This window comes from Panthera onca, chromosome F1, assembly GCF_046562875.1.
Source record: "Panthera onca isolate mPanOnc1 chromosome F1, mPanOnc1 haplotype 2, whole genome shotgun sequence".
NCBI lineage: Eukaryota > Metazoa > Chordata > Mammalia > Carnivora > Felidae > Panthera > Panthera onca.
In genome coordinates this window covers 71,412,339-71,425,239 of record NC_138355.1, presented here as the reverse complement: position 1 = coordinate 71,425,239, position 12,901 = coordinate 71,412,339, and the positions used below count along the sequence as shown (strand labels likewise).

The 12,901-nt window shown below is 52.6% G+C and overlaps 1 protein-coding gene and 1 long non-coding RNA gene across 16 annotated transcripts in view; one reads left to right on the top strand and one right to left on the bottom strand.

Moving 5' to 3' along the window:
• The window catches only part of TPM3 (tropomyosin 3), a 28,178-nt gene that overhangs the window by 14,939 nt on the left and 338 nt on the right, over nucleotides 1-12,901 (bottom strand). For 7 of the 15 annotated variants that reach the window (XM_078440983.2, XM_078440990.2, XM_078440989.2 and 4 more), the window contains exons 2-3: nucleotides 12,235-12,360; nucleotides 1,044-1,177 (exon numbers count right to left, since the gene is read on the bottom strand). In XM_078440983.2, the coding sequence (XP_078297109.1) occupies nucleotides 1,044-1,177; nucleotides 12,235-12,360 (260 nt within the window). Of the gene's footprint in view, nucleotides 1-1,043; nucleotides 1,178-7,585; nucleotides 7,819-12,234; nucleotides 12,361-12,901 lie in introns of those variants that run through there. The other 8 variants (XM_078440993.2, XM_078440991.2, XM_078440984.2 and 5 more) reach the window with 5 other exon arrangements.
• LOC132674673 (uncharacterized) lies at nucleotides 7,937-8,658 on the top strand. The gene is made up of 2 exons (XR_009608584.2): nucleotides 7,937-8,187; nucleotides 8,460-8,658. It is a non-coding gene; the product is annotated as an uncharacterized LOC132674673 (long non-coding RNA).

Genomic DNA, 12,901 nt, shown 5'->3' with positions numbered 1-12,901 from the left:
CTACCCTGTTGTGTACCAGGCCTTCCTCCCTTTCTAGAACTTGCACCCTGCTCTGTAATAGAGCACACACAGCCACGCGACACATTCTCCCAGCAGCACGATGTCAACCTGTGTCCGTCCGACAGGGCATTTTTGATTCTGAAAGCCTTCGTCTGACCCCACGCGTGTCAGCACACACCTTTGTTCTGGTTTACCCCACAGCGGCAAGAAGGCAATTGACTACTTTCAACAAAGGTGAGCTGTGATTTGGTTCCCAACCCTGGGCACACATAAAAATCATCAGACCAACTTTAAAAACATCAACACCCAGGGGGCGCTTGGGGGGCTCAGTAGGTTAAAGCGTCTGCCTTCAGCTCAGGTCATCATCTCACTGTTCGTGCGTTCAAGACCCGCATTGGGCTCTTTGCTGTCTGTGCAGAGCCTGCTTCAGATCCTCTGTCCCCCACCCCCACCCCCCACTGCTTGTGCTCTCTCTCTGTCACTCTCTCTCAATATAAATAAATAAACTTAAAAAAAAAACCCAAAAAACAAAAAATCTAAACACCATCACCACCACCCACACCCCTCTCACGATGGGCTCCAACTGAACTGGGGCATAACTCCAGGCACTGCAGTATTTTTAACTCCCCAACGGTCCCCACCCCTCACCCCCATGATTCTGACGGTGCGGCCAAGGTTAAGAAGGCTTATTCAGCACCGATCGCTGGGCTCTATCTCCAGAATTTCGGACTCTTAGATCAGGGGAGGGACTGAGAGTCTGCCTGAATTTTCACCCAGCGCCAGGTGCTGTTGGGCGGGGACCTCACTTGGAGAACCACTGCTTTAGGGGAACTCGTCTCACAAGTAAGGCCACGATCCACTAAGTGGAGGCCATCCTGGTGGCCCTCTTTAACAACCATTAGATCAATTTATAGGGTAACACCAATTGCAAAAGGTCACGGAGTCCAGGGAGCCCTCAGTCTGTCTTGAAGTGAAATGCATTGACCCGAGTGTTGCAGGTCCCTCTGCACCCCATGCCCCACCCCACAGGCTCCCCTACTCACCTCTCGCTCTCGTCAGCGGCTTTCTCGGCTTCCTCCAGTTTCTGCAGGGCAGTGGCCAGGCGCTCCTGGGCCCGGTCCAGCTCCTCTTCTACCAGCTGGATCCTACGGTTCAAGGAGGCCACCTCAGCCTCAGCCTGTGTTTGAATGAGAAATGGACAGAAGTCGGACTGAGATTGGGACTGAGCGCCAAGCAGAAGGCAGGGTCCGACGCGGCAACACCTGTCCCGGCGCAGACGCGGACACCATGCACACACGCCCATCTCCCCCTTTCCCACCAGCCGACTTTGGGGCACTCCACAGGAAGAGCGGTTTAAAACACAGTTCCCTGCCCAGCCCAGTGCCACACAGCACCGCCTCCTTTCTGGACTTGGGTCAAGTTCCTGAGCACACTGGTATCAGGAAAGGTGTCTGGCGAAGGGCTCCTCCCGCCTGAGCTCGGGCGTCCTGCCCTCTCTGCAGTCTGCTTTCGAGTGTCTTGTAAAGTGGAAAAATCAGAAGGAATTCGGATTATCTATTAATTTGCTGAAATCAAATTGTTAACCCTCCAACGACCTTATTCTAATACACCAGGGGACTCACTAGCCAAGAGAACGTTTTTCAGAATAACGGTCCAGACCAGAACGCAAAAGGATGCAACGCTGGGCTCCCCACCCCACCCCCAATCTCTGCAACCTGCTCCCCACCCCCCACCTTTTCAAAGGTGACACCGAGGAGCTCTTCTAACTAAAACTACCTGCCTGACATACAAAAAGGGGGTGGGGGGGCGGCGCAGAGGAGAATGCTTCCTCCGTGTCCACCCCGACTCCTGCAGATTTCTGAACGGTGACTCCCTTCCACTGCCACGGTCATCCCTCAGCCTCAGCCTCCTCCCGGCTGCTGTCAGTCCTCTCCCTGACTCCAGCCCACACAAAGGCCCGGCCAGAACACAAGCCGCCCCATGCCTCCTCCTTGGCAGTGGAGTGAGAAACGGGGAAAGGAGGCAGCCTGCGTGTAGATGAACTCCGCTGGCAGAAAAGCCCCCCTGTCATGACTGCCTTTCTCGTCCCTACACCTTTCCTGGTGGCAAGCACACTGACTGCCTCAGCCATGCGAGGACTCCACCTGCTCTGCATGCTACCCAGTTCAGATGCTTATCCAAGTGCTTGGTTAACACGATCTCTCTTCTACAGTCCAGATTGTGCCTGAATTCCATTACCCTGATTTCCTCCTGGCAGTCAGGGGTGGGAGCAGCTACAGAAATAATCTGGGTCACCAGCCCCTATGGGGAGGGATGCAGCCCAAAAGACTCCTGTTAAGAATTAGCTTCTTAACAAAAATTTCCAAATACAAACATGGGAGATTCAAAGTCCCGTAGGGTCTGGAGCTATATAACCACCAACCCACAGAAGAAAAGTCACGAGTCCACACAAGCTGAAGTTACTAAGAACCCGTTTGTGTCTCTAACTACACTATTCAAAATACCACAAAGACAAGTGTCCCCTGATCCTATTTCCTCCAGGAAAACAGATGTCTCTTTGGACACATTTCACAAGTCCAAAAAGGTTAATGACTCAAGATAACAAGGACAAGTCAAGCTATCAGGCAAGGCCAATAAATCACGGCCGGTGCGATGATTTACCCCATCTCCCTCCCTCAAACGCCTAGGACTATAAAAAAGAATTGAACCAGATTTGGAGGAAGCTCATAAAATCTAAGTCTCCATCCAGCTCACCAGTAGTTCCCAAATGGAGAAGATAACAGACTACGGGGGCAGGGTGTACAGTTTCCATGACAACAATCTGGCAGGCAGTTTCTCCCACAAAGCAGCAATTACAATAGAATTCTTCGCAAGGCTGAAGAGGGAGGAGAAGGCACCTCTTGGTGCCCTCCTGAGAGCAAGAGCACGCACACACACACTGACACACACTGACACACACTGACGGAGCCTATATCAAATGCAGAACCTGCCACGGGGTGTCCCCACCAAAGCTTCAGAGACCCCGGGCAGGAGGGGGGGGAAGCCAGTCACTGTTCTCTTTCTGCTCCTCCTACAGAAGATCAGTTCTCTTTACAAAGAAACAGAAGTTTGCAGGATCAAGATCTAGGACTATGTCTAAGGGAATAAGGGAAGACTCTTCCTTCAAGCCAGAACCTACGCACAACACCCATCCCTTCATCCCTTCCGGGTCAATCAAGTCCCGCAAGACACTGGGCGGGACGGACTTCTGCAAACCAGAACAGGAAACATTAAACCTTGTGCTATTCTAATTACCCAAGGGTTAGCACGTCCAGATGTGGTTTTGAACTTTCAGCCCATCCACCTCTGCCCAGCCTGGGGGATAGACTCTGAGGTCTTTCCTTCAGGTAATAACAGGGTCCTCCACATTAGAAGATGGCTGACCACACGGGGCGCCTGGGTGGCTCAGTCGGTTAAGCATCCGACTCCGGCTTAGGTCATGATCTGGCCGTTCGTGGGTTCAAGCCCCACATCAGGCTCTGGGCAGACGGCTCGGAGCCTGGAGCCTGCTTCGGACTCTGTGTCTCCCTCTCTCTCTGCTCCTCCCCCACTTGCATTCTGTCTTTCTGTCTCTGAAAGGTGAATAAATGTTAGAAGAACAAAAAGAAGAAGGGGGAGGAGGAGGAGGCTGGCCACAGCTTCAGCTGTGAAAAGAGTGTGGCTTAAGTGCTACCATCCTCCAAACAGAAGAGATTCCCCAGGCGCGCCACACACCTCAAGGCAAGGAAGTGCTGGGGCGCTGGTGCTCGGAGGCAAATCAGGGCCAAGGACAGAAGGGGATTAGCCTAAATCTGGCATTCTGCCACTCTGGGGTTTCTCTTTTTAGACAAAAGCCACAGATGAAATTTTGATCAAAGGAAACCAGTAATGGAAAAGTGAGGCTTGGGCCTGTGAAGAAAGGAGTACTCCGGGGTTCACGGTGTCCACACAAGTGTATCTACCCGGGGTGACACTGTGTCCTTAGGGACTTTAAAGTCACGGGGGGGGGGGGGGGGCGGCAGGTGTGAGGAAGGGAGCAGAGCTATCTGCCACAGAGTAAACAAAGGTGGAGACTCCAGAGCAAAGGGCTGTTTGCCTCGCCCCAGGAGTGTGTGCGCCAACGGGAGGGAAAGAGAAAGGTAATCAGCAGGAAAGTAAACCTAAACCAAAGAAAGGTGATAAAGCCTGTTGCCGGGTCCACCCGACCCAGCAAAAGGAGAGCCACACAACAGGCGTTCCAATCCCCCCAGAGATTGGAAATGGGGAATAGGGCCAAAAGCCTGTTTTTTGTTTTTAAGTTTTGCTTTTATTTATTTTGAGAGAGAGAGAGAGAGAGAGAGAGAGAGAGAGCGCGCGCGCTCGCGCACGTGCGTGCACATGAATGGGGGGTGGAGGGTGGGGGGGAGGGAGAGGGAGGGAGACGGAGAATGAAAATGAATCCCAAGAAGGCTCTGGCTGTCAGCATACAGCCCGATGTGGGCCGAAGTCAGACGCTTAACCAACTGAGCCACCCAAACCCAGACGCCCCAAAACCTGCTGTTTTAAAGCTCACTCGCTTCTTCAATAGTGTTTCTCAATTTTTCAGACCAGAAAAAAGGAGGGAAATACCAGAGTAAGTTAGGAGAGAGAGGTATTAAAAACAAATAAGGTGAACTGTATGTAAACTTAAAAATGGTTAAAACAGGGGTGCCTGGGTGGCTCAGTCAGTTAAGCATCCGACTTCGGCTCAGGTCACGATCTCACAGTTTTTAAGTTCGAGCCCCGCGTCAGGCTCTGTGCTGACAGCTCAGAGCTGTTTTGGATTCTATGTCTCCCTCTCTCTCTGACCCTCCCCGGCTCACGCTCTGTCTCTCTCTCTCTCTCAAAAATAAACATTTAAAAAATGGTTAAAATAGTAAATTTTATGTTATGTGTATTGTTATCACCATCAAAAACAAAACAAACAGGTAAGGAAAAATGATGCATTTGAACATTATGTTTACGCCCCCTGTTTAAGTTTAGCAAGAATTGCAAAGGAGGTTCAGAACCGAAAGTATACCTGCCATGATGCTACGCTGTGAAAGGTCAGTCTCCAGACTAAAAGCAGAAAAGAAAGGCCGCTCCCAGAACAACTGCAGTCTCAGCTCTGGACTCACCCAGCTTCCCAACAAAGAGCGAAGGGTCACACAAAGCAGCCAGAAAAATAATTAAGTGATGATCCCACTAACAGCCTGAGATACCATCAGGGAGTGCCCAGCTTCCAGCTCCAGAGGAAGGAGGAGGCTGCCGAACCCACACTCCAGAATGCCTGAGAGGGTAACAGGCCAAGCCCAAGCACCCCTCCCTCCTCAGGAGGAGTTCAAAGCTCACCAGAGCAGAAAGCCAAACGGTTAAGCTCCCTCAAGCTGGGGAACAGAAAGAAGAAACTGGTTTCATCAACCTTTAACTATCACCCTACTTCCCCATCTGAAGACTTCCTCACTAGACCTCTACTCAGTAAGCAAATCCGGCAGGCGCTGAGGAAGGAACCGTAAAGAACATCTCGAGCTGCTCACTCCTCTGCCTATCACCTGGAAGACCAGGGGGAAACTGAGGCCAAGTTTTCCTGCGAGGAAGCCGGCCGGGAGGGGGGGGGGGGGCGAAGGGGCGTCACCCACCCTAGAACTATCCCCAGGGTGCCCACACTTCAATGCTGAGCCTAACACTCTGCAGCTCAACACACGGCCGGTTCTTTAAAAGCCAACCCTGCCTTCTTTAAGGGGATCTAGTCTGCAGAACAAAGGAAACGAGAAGTGTCACTAGCCACAGAGTCACCCAGCCAGTCCATCTCACTTGAATTGATAATTAGAAGCTACTCACACTGGGACACCTGGGTGGCTCAGTCGGTCTCTTGATTTCGGCTCAGGTCATGATCTCACGGTTGGGGAGTTCGAGCCCTACATCGAGCTCCACGCTGACAGTGTGAATCCTGCTTGGGATTCTCCCTCTCTCCCTCTCTGTGCTCCTCCCTTGTGGGCACACTCGCTCTCTCTCTCTCTCTCAAAATAGGTAAAATAAACGTAAAAATATATATAATGAACATGGGGGAAATCCCCTGAGAAAAAGATGACAGAGAAGACAAGACCCCAGCATTTCTACGCCCAGGTAGAAAAACAAGAGCATTCTAGCAATCTCCCACTCTCCCCCCAAAACAGTAATTCTCAGCCACTCCCCAGTGGAGCAGCCAGGGAAAAAAAAACAAAAACCAAAAAACAAAAACAAAAACAAAACTGACCAGGCAAGAGAACAACAAGGAATACCAATAAACCACAGAAGTTCCTCATAAGGTCTTCAAATTTTAGCAACACTTACTTTTCTCTCCAGCCTCAAGATTCTCCAAAACCAAGTCAGGAGATCAGTTCCACCCCCTAGCCTGTACCCTAGACCCTGGAAAGTCTTGTGGCTTACTAAAATTACTGGCCCTCCTCTAAGCAGAAAGCAGTTTCGAGAATCACCATTCATTTCACCAACATTTTATGTTCCAACTTCCAGTTCAGCCAATATTATCTTTAATAAAAAGAGACACCGTGGCGGGTAACTGGGAAACAACAGAGTGTCACTAGAGGCTCCTTGGAACTCGTTATTTTGTCTGCACGAACCACACTGCCGAGGTCAACCAGAAACCTTGACAGAAATTGGCACTCAATCCGAGTCTCGGCCACACAAACTGGCTTATCGGCTGCGCTTGGAAGAAGTGTTCTCAGCCGGCTGGGCCTGCACTGATTACACTTCAGCAATCAAGGCCAGAATCCTGCAGAAGTCCCCGCCTTCCAGGTCGTCAGGGCTAGGGCCGGGCGAGTTTTGTTGGCTCGCACATTCGCACTAACATAGTGAGTGAGGTACCAACTCCTCCTGGGCTGCTTCGGGCGGTTGACACAGTGGGTTTAGCAGTTGCCCCCACAAAAGGAAAGAGCCCCAGGCCGGAGGATGGGAGGCGGTGCTGTGGCCTTAACCTCCTCCAGGGAGGGCACCGCGCTTCCTCTCGGCCGACTGCAGCCTCATTTCCTGAGCTGGAGGAGGGAGCGGAAAGGCTGCCAGCAGGCCAGGCCGGGGGCTTTCCGGCGGTTCCCACCCCCACCCCCACCCCCGCACAGTAAGCCGGCCCTGCCCCTCCCAGGCCAGAGCGGCACCCACCTACTCTCCCCCCTTGGGCCGGAAACCTCTAACGAGAGCGAATCCCCCCCCCCACCCCGCCCTTCACCGAGGAGTGGGGGAGGGAGAGGCCGCTGAGCCCCTCCCCTGGCCGCGCCAGCCTCGGAAGGACTGAATGAATGAGCGGGGAGACAGGAGGAGGAGGAGAACCACTTTCCAGGCCCCGCGAGGCTCAGTTCCTTCAAAGGTCAAGCCGGCTCACCCGAGCGCCCAGTTCCCCCTTCGTCCGCCTCAGGTCCAGCCGCGGGTGAGCCCCACCCATCCGCCGGGCTCCAACCTCATCTCCGAGTCAGCCGGCGCCCGCGGCCCGCGCTCCGCCGCGAAACCAAGGGCCCCCCTTCGGGGTCCCGGCCGCTGCAGCGCCCGCTCCCCCTCGCGCGCCTCGCCCTCTCCATACCTGCTCCCGTGCCCGCCTTTCCCCCTCCACTTCCCGCTGCAGGCGCTCGGCCCTCTCCTCTGCGTCATCGGCTTGCTGCTGCAGAACCTGGATCTTGCGCTTCACCGCCTCGATGGTGGTGATCCCGGCCATGGTGCCCACCCAGCCCCTGCTCGCTCTCGGCTTCCTGCCTCCTCCGCTCGGCGCTGTAGCCGCTTCTCACCCCCACTTCCGCCTGCTCCTCCCTGAAATACCGGAACTCGCCCACCCGCCCGGATGTGGCGTCACCGCCGCGCCCTGCCGCGACAGACCCCGGGCGGGCGGCGCTCGACGCGAGCGCGGGGCGGGGCCTTTCCCGGCCCACCAAAGGGGGGCGGGGCAGCGCCGGGCGCGGGCTACCATGGCAACCGGAAGGCGCGCGACAGGCCGCCCTCTGCCCCGCAGCAGGTCCGCCGGCCCGGGCCGCGCGGCGTCCGCCTTCACCGCGCACCCGACGCCGCCCCGGCTTCCACCCACCGTACACAGGCTCCCAACTCGGGTGCCGGGACAGGCCAGGGCTTGCTGGGCCCCAGCCTCAGAAGAGCCCGGCTCTGCAGCCTCCGCTCCGCTCCGGGTGGGCCCAGGTAGGCTTCTCTCCCACCCTAACCCACCGCCTGAAAGTCCAGGCAGGGAATTCCGGGGGTGAGAGAAAAGGCCGGGATGGCGGACTTCTCGTTCCCTTGGCATCGGTACGGATCTCGTCCTTCCCCCGTCACCTTGGAGGGTCGCTGTGCACCAGCGATTCACCAACCTGCCAGGCCTTCCGAACCTTGAGTAATTTAGGTATGGTAATCAGTCGTCACATTTCTCTGTGCGGGTGAGAAAGATTTTATCAGGAAGGAGTCCTCTCTTACAGATCACTGTTACCAGACCCTTTGGGCAACAGCCACGTGAGTGCCTAGCAAACGTCCTGTAGAACCGAGCCTCTGTTCGGTGATAACTAAACAGTTTCACTGCCACGTCTACCTTCAGGGGCCCTGAGTTAGAAACTGCCTCCCAGTCCCTGCCACGTGGGACTTCTGGAAGCACAATAGTAAAGAGACTTGAAAATTTTACCTCCTGTTCTCTCCTACTTGTTTGTACTGTACGCCTGCCTTCCCTGTAAGCCATCATGACAAATGTCTCCTCTGCTGCGACTCTCTTTTCCCCTCAAAATTATGGTGCGGAGCAGGACTCAGGATTAAGGCTCCTGATCCCTGAAATGACTGGTAGGTAAGACAGGCGCTGCCCTCAATGCCTGGTTCTGAAGACACTCCCTCCAGAGGCTTCCTCTTCCTATTTCCTTTTAGAAATACTGAGCAATGAGCTGTTTAGAGGAAACAATTCAAACAGTAAATAATTTGCTTGGTAGAGTACGCTGTGTACTGTTTTTTCCCTCCTGGAACTGGGAAGGAAGAACAGGGAGTAAACTCTACCCTGATGGCCTAAGAATTTTTCCAGCTCTTCTTGGAGAAGTCTGGTCAGAAGATGGAGACAGAAGTGAGACTTTGGCATCTGGGTGATGATCAGCAGGGGGCGCTGTTTACCTCCCTTTGCCCTAGCGAAGCGGCCGGCGCCCTCAACGCAGACCAACCCAAGGCTGCTCGGAGCACCGCTGTATTCCTGAGTCTGGTAGATGTGAACAGATAATCTTCTCTTGATCCAGGGAAACAGGTGGATTGACTCCTGATACCCTTTAAAGGCATGATGGACGGGCAGCAAAGGGCCCAGTGCTAATGTTTTCCTGGTGACCAACAATACAACAATGTATCAGCAGGTGTACGTGTCCATCCCCCACCCCTCTCACGTCTGGTATTACTCTTTGTCCTAACCTTGCACTCCTCTTTCCCCTTGCTTTACCCTAATGAGCTTCTGACTTCACCTCGGGTTGAGAAGCCCTTACACACGTGAATGTTCTTACTGCCATTGAACCGTACCCTTAAAAGTGGTTAAAATGGCAAACGTGATGTATGCTTTGTTACAATTTTTTGAAAACGATTTCAGACAATTCAGGGATGAAAAGGTGAAGCTTGTACTGACCTTGCCATACCCTTGCCCTTTTCTTTCTTCAAGCAATCCAGCAAATCCTGTGCTTTCCAGAAAAGCTGCTCAGATAACCAGAACTCCCTGTGTGAACATGAGTCGTTGACTCCCTCCACTCCCTCTCCTGCCCTTATATCCACATCAGAGTAATCTGCTCTGTTAGCCTCGAGGGTAGGAGCTGAGCTGTGAACTTCCCAGGACACTTGTACTGGACGCGCACCCTCCCCCCGAAGATGCAGACATCATGTTGCTGGTGACTCTGACCCTTGCTCTCTGCTTTAAACCTTTTGCTTCCTCCTTATTCAGCGCTTTTTCCAATTCCTATAAACACTTCACTTTCCTTCTCTGATTCTTTGAGGCAGAAATCCCCCAACTTTTTCTGGGAAAGGCCAGACAGTACAGTTTTTCTGGCTTTGCAGGCCACAGGGTGTGTTGACCTCCATGGGACAAAGCCTGTAGATGATATGCAAACGAATGGGCATGGTGTCGTTCCAGTAAAACTGTACAAAACGAGGCTGTGACAGGATTTAGCTCACAGGTGGAAGGTTGCTAACCCCAGCTCTGAGAAAAAAAAACCTTTCCTCCTGCTTCCTTCCTAGCCTAACGTATTTCTGCCTGCTGCTCACAGCCTTCCTCCCCCACTTCTTGGCCTCGGGCACGCCTCTGAGGGTACTCGCTGACTTGTAGGGAAAGCTAACGGGGAGAGAAGTTAAACAACTTTTTCTACCCACATACTACATATTGAAATGGGTTTTGGTGGGTTCCTATATAAACATGAGTAACTCCTTTCGAGTGAATATACTGAACCCACCCTGTCTGGGTGGGGGATGACAGTGTGTGTCTGTATGTGTGCAACAGCGTAGGACAGACAGAATTCATCCCCAGGACATTCCTTTATCTTCCCAGTGAAATAGGGGTGTCATCTAGAGCCTCTGTGTTTCTCTCTCCCAAGATCGAAGGTTAGACTTGTTTGTTCTTTCCTTGCTCCTGGACACACCTCCTCCAACCCACATACCTGCCTCTTTAGCCTTAGACTCTCCAGGAGAGTCGTCACCCAACATCTCATAAAACTCCCCTTAACCCAACACTGCCAGTTTGCGAAAACTTCTGTCCCTATGAGCCAGAGAGATCATCTATCCATCTAGACCCAGAACCTTGGTCAGGTAGTTCCAACAGGCCATCAAGCATTTGCCCAAACCTCTGGAGGTAACCTGTGTTTTCTGCAGTTTTCCAAGAAGGAAGAATTAATAGTTTGCAGGGGACTAAACTCTTGGAAACGACAAATACGTATAACGTGTATGATCCTCTTTGTATCTCTGACCTCTGGCAGGATACGTTCAACAGTCCTCGTTACGTTCCCTGGCCACTGCAGGTGGCAGAGTGCCAAAGGGGAGATGATGGGCCTGAGAGCAAAGAGGCCAAACTTGAGGGTCTGGAAACATCTGCGAATGACCCACTCTGTCTCTCTATTTTCCAAAACCAGGCGCTCCTGGGGCACCTGGGTGGCTCAGTCGGTTAGCTGTCTGACTTCGACTCAGGTCGTGATCTCACGTTTGTGAGTTCAAGCCCCACATCGGGCTCTGTGCTGACAGCTTAGAGCCTGGAGCCTGCTTCAGATTCTGTGTCTCCCTTTCTCTCTGCTCCTCCCCCGCTCACGCTCTGTCTCTCTCAAAAATAAATAAACATTAAAAAAAGTATACGTGCTCCTAAAAATATGTGTATGTGTGGGTATATACATACATGCATATATATATATGCATGCTCCTATTTTCCTATTAACTCCGTGCTAAGAATTGACTGTATTTCCATCAATCCCACACTTTCTTTTGTTGCTGTTATGTCACTTTTCTTCCAAACTTCTTTCCTTTGTCGCCTCTCATTTACTGTTGTGCTAAAGCTTTAAGCTTGAGGGTAAATGGAAGTAGGTGGTGACGGGATAAACATGAAGTGGAAAAAAACAATTTATTTCATGTTCAGATGGAAAAATTGAACCCAACTGCAGAGAAGCTGAGTGAGTCATTGCCACAGAGTATGGTCTGGTGGTGACCCCTTTTCCCCTGTAAGACTCCTTGTTGCTACCCAGCCTGTCATGAGCAATGCTTGCTGTGGTGTCTCCGTGGCATAAGGGCAGGTGCCCACAGTGGCCCAGATAAATAAACCCATAGAGGGCCAGGGTCATTGTGACCTCTTTTGTCCCATTGTGAAATCTGAGCTGGCTCTGCTGGGCGGTTGAGAGATGAGAGTTTCCCTATTAATATCCACATCTACGTGCCAGGGCTTGGACACAAAAGCGAGGAATGTGGCATGGGGGAGGAGGTGGGAAAAGTGATAGCAGTCTGGACCTGGAGACCCCTCCCTTTGTCTGGGTCCTGGGAAACATAATGAAGTTCCTGGGTTGAGGATGAGACAAAAATGAGACATTTAAGAACAAATGAACATGCCATTAGGAGGGTACGTCAGCATGTGATTGTGTGCAAAAATGCACGCGAGCATCTATTTCTACACTCTGAATCCACAAGTATGTGTGTGTCCAAGCGTGGAGTTTCGTCCTATCAACATGGCGCTCTGCACATGCGGATTAACCCACCTTCCGACTCTGTCATACGTACGTCAGCAGCCTTCTTCTCTGCCAGCTCCAGCTTCTCCTGGGCGTCCTTCAGAGCTTCAGAGTACTTGTCCAGCTCATCCTCTGTCCCTTTCAGCTTCTTCTGCATGGCCGCCAGCTCGTCCTCCAGCTGCAGGAGCCCCACGAGTCACACACAATGGAGCAGGCCCAGACCGGGGGCCCCCAAGCCCTGACAGACCCCTGTGCTCACTCCCAAAGAGGCATACTTTCTCCCTAGCCACTTCCACCGACTGCCCTGGGAGTTATGCCTTGACCTGTGACCCTGGGATCTCTGACCTTAAGATGACCAAGCCATGGTGGGTTTTCATCCAAGACCCTGGGGTGGTAAGGGTGTAGATGCCTGTGACTCAAGACTGGCTCAGTCGGTAGAGCCATGTGACTCTTAATCTCGGGGTTATAAGTTCGAGACCCATGTTGGGTGTAGAGATTACTTAAAAATAAAATCTTAAAAAAAGATCAAGGGAAAAGAGATCCTGTGTGCCCAGCCCCCACATTTTCCTCTAGAAACTGGGTTCTCCCAGAACATGATCCACCCCATTTAGATCTGGCAGACACACCGGGGCTCAGAGGGGGCTGCTGGATTTCCCAGGGTCACACAGGCGCTCTGGAGCCGAGACGCTGGATGTCCTCTGCCTATCCGGTGCGGCTGG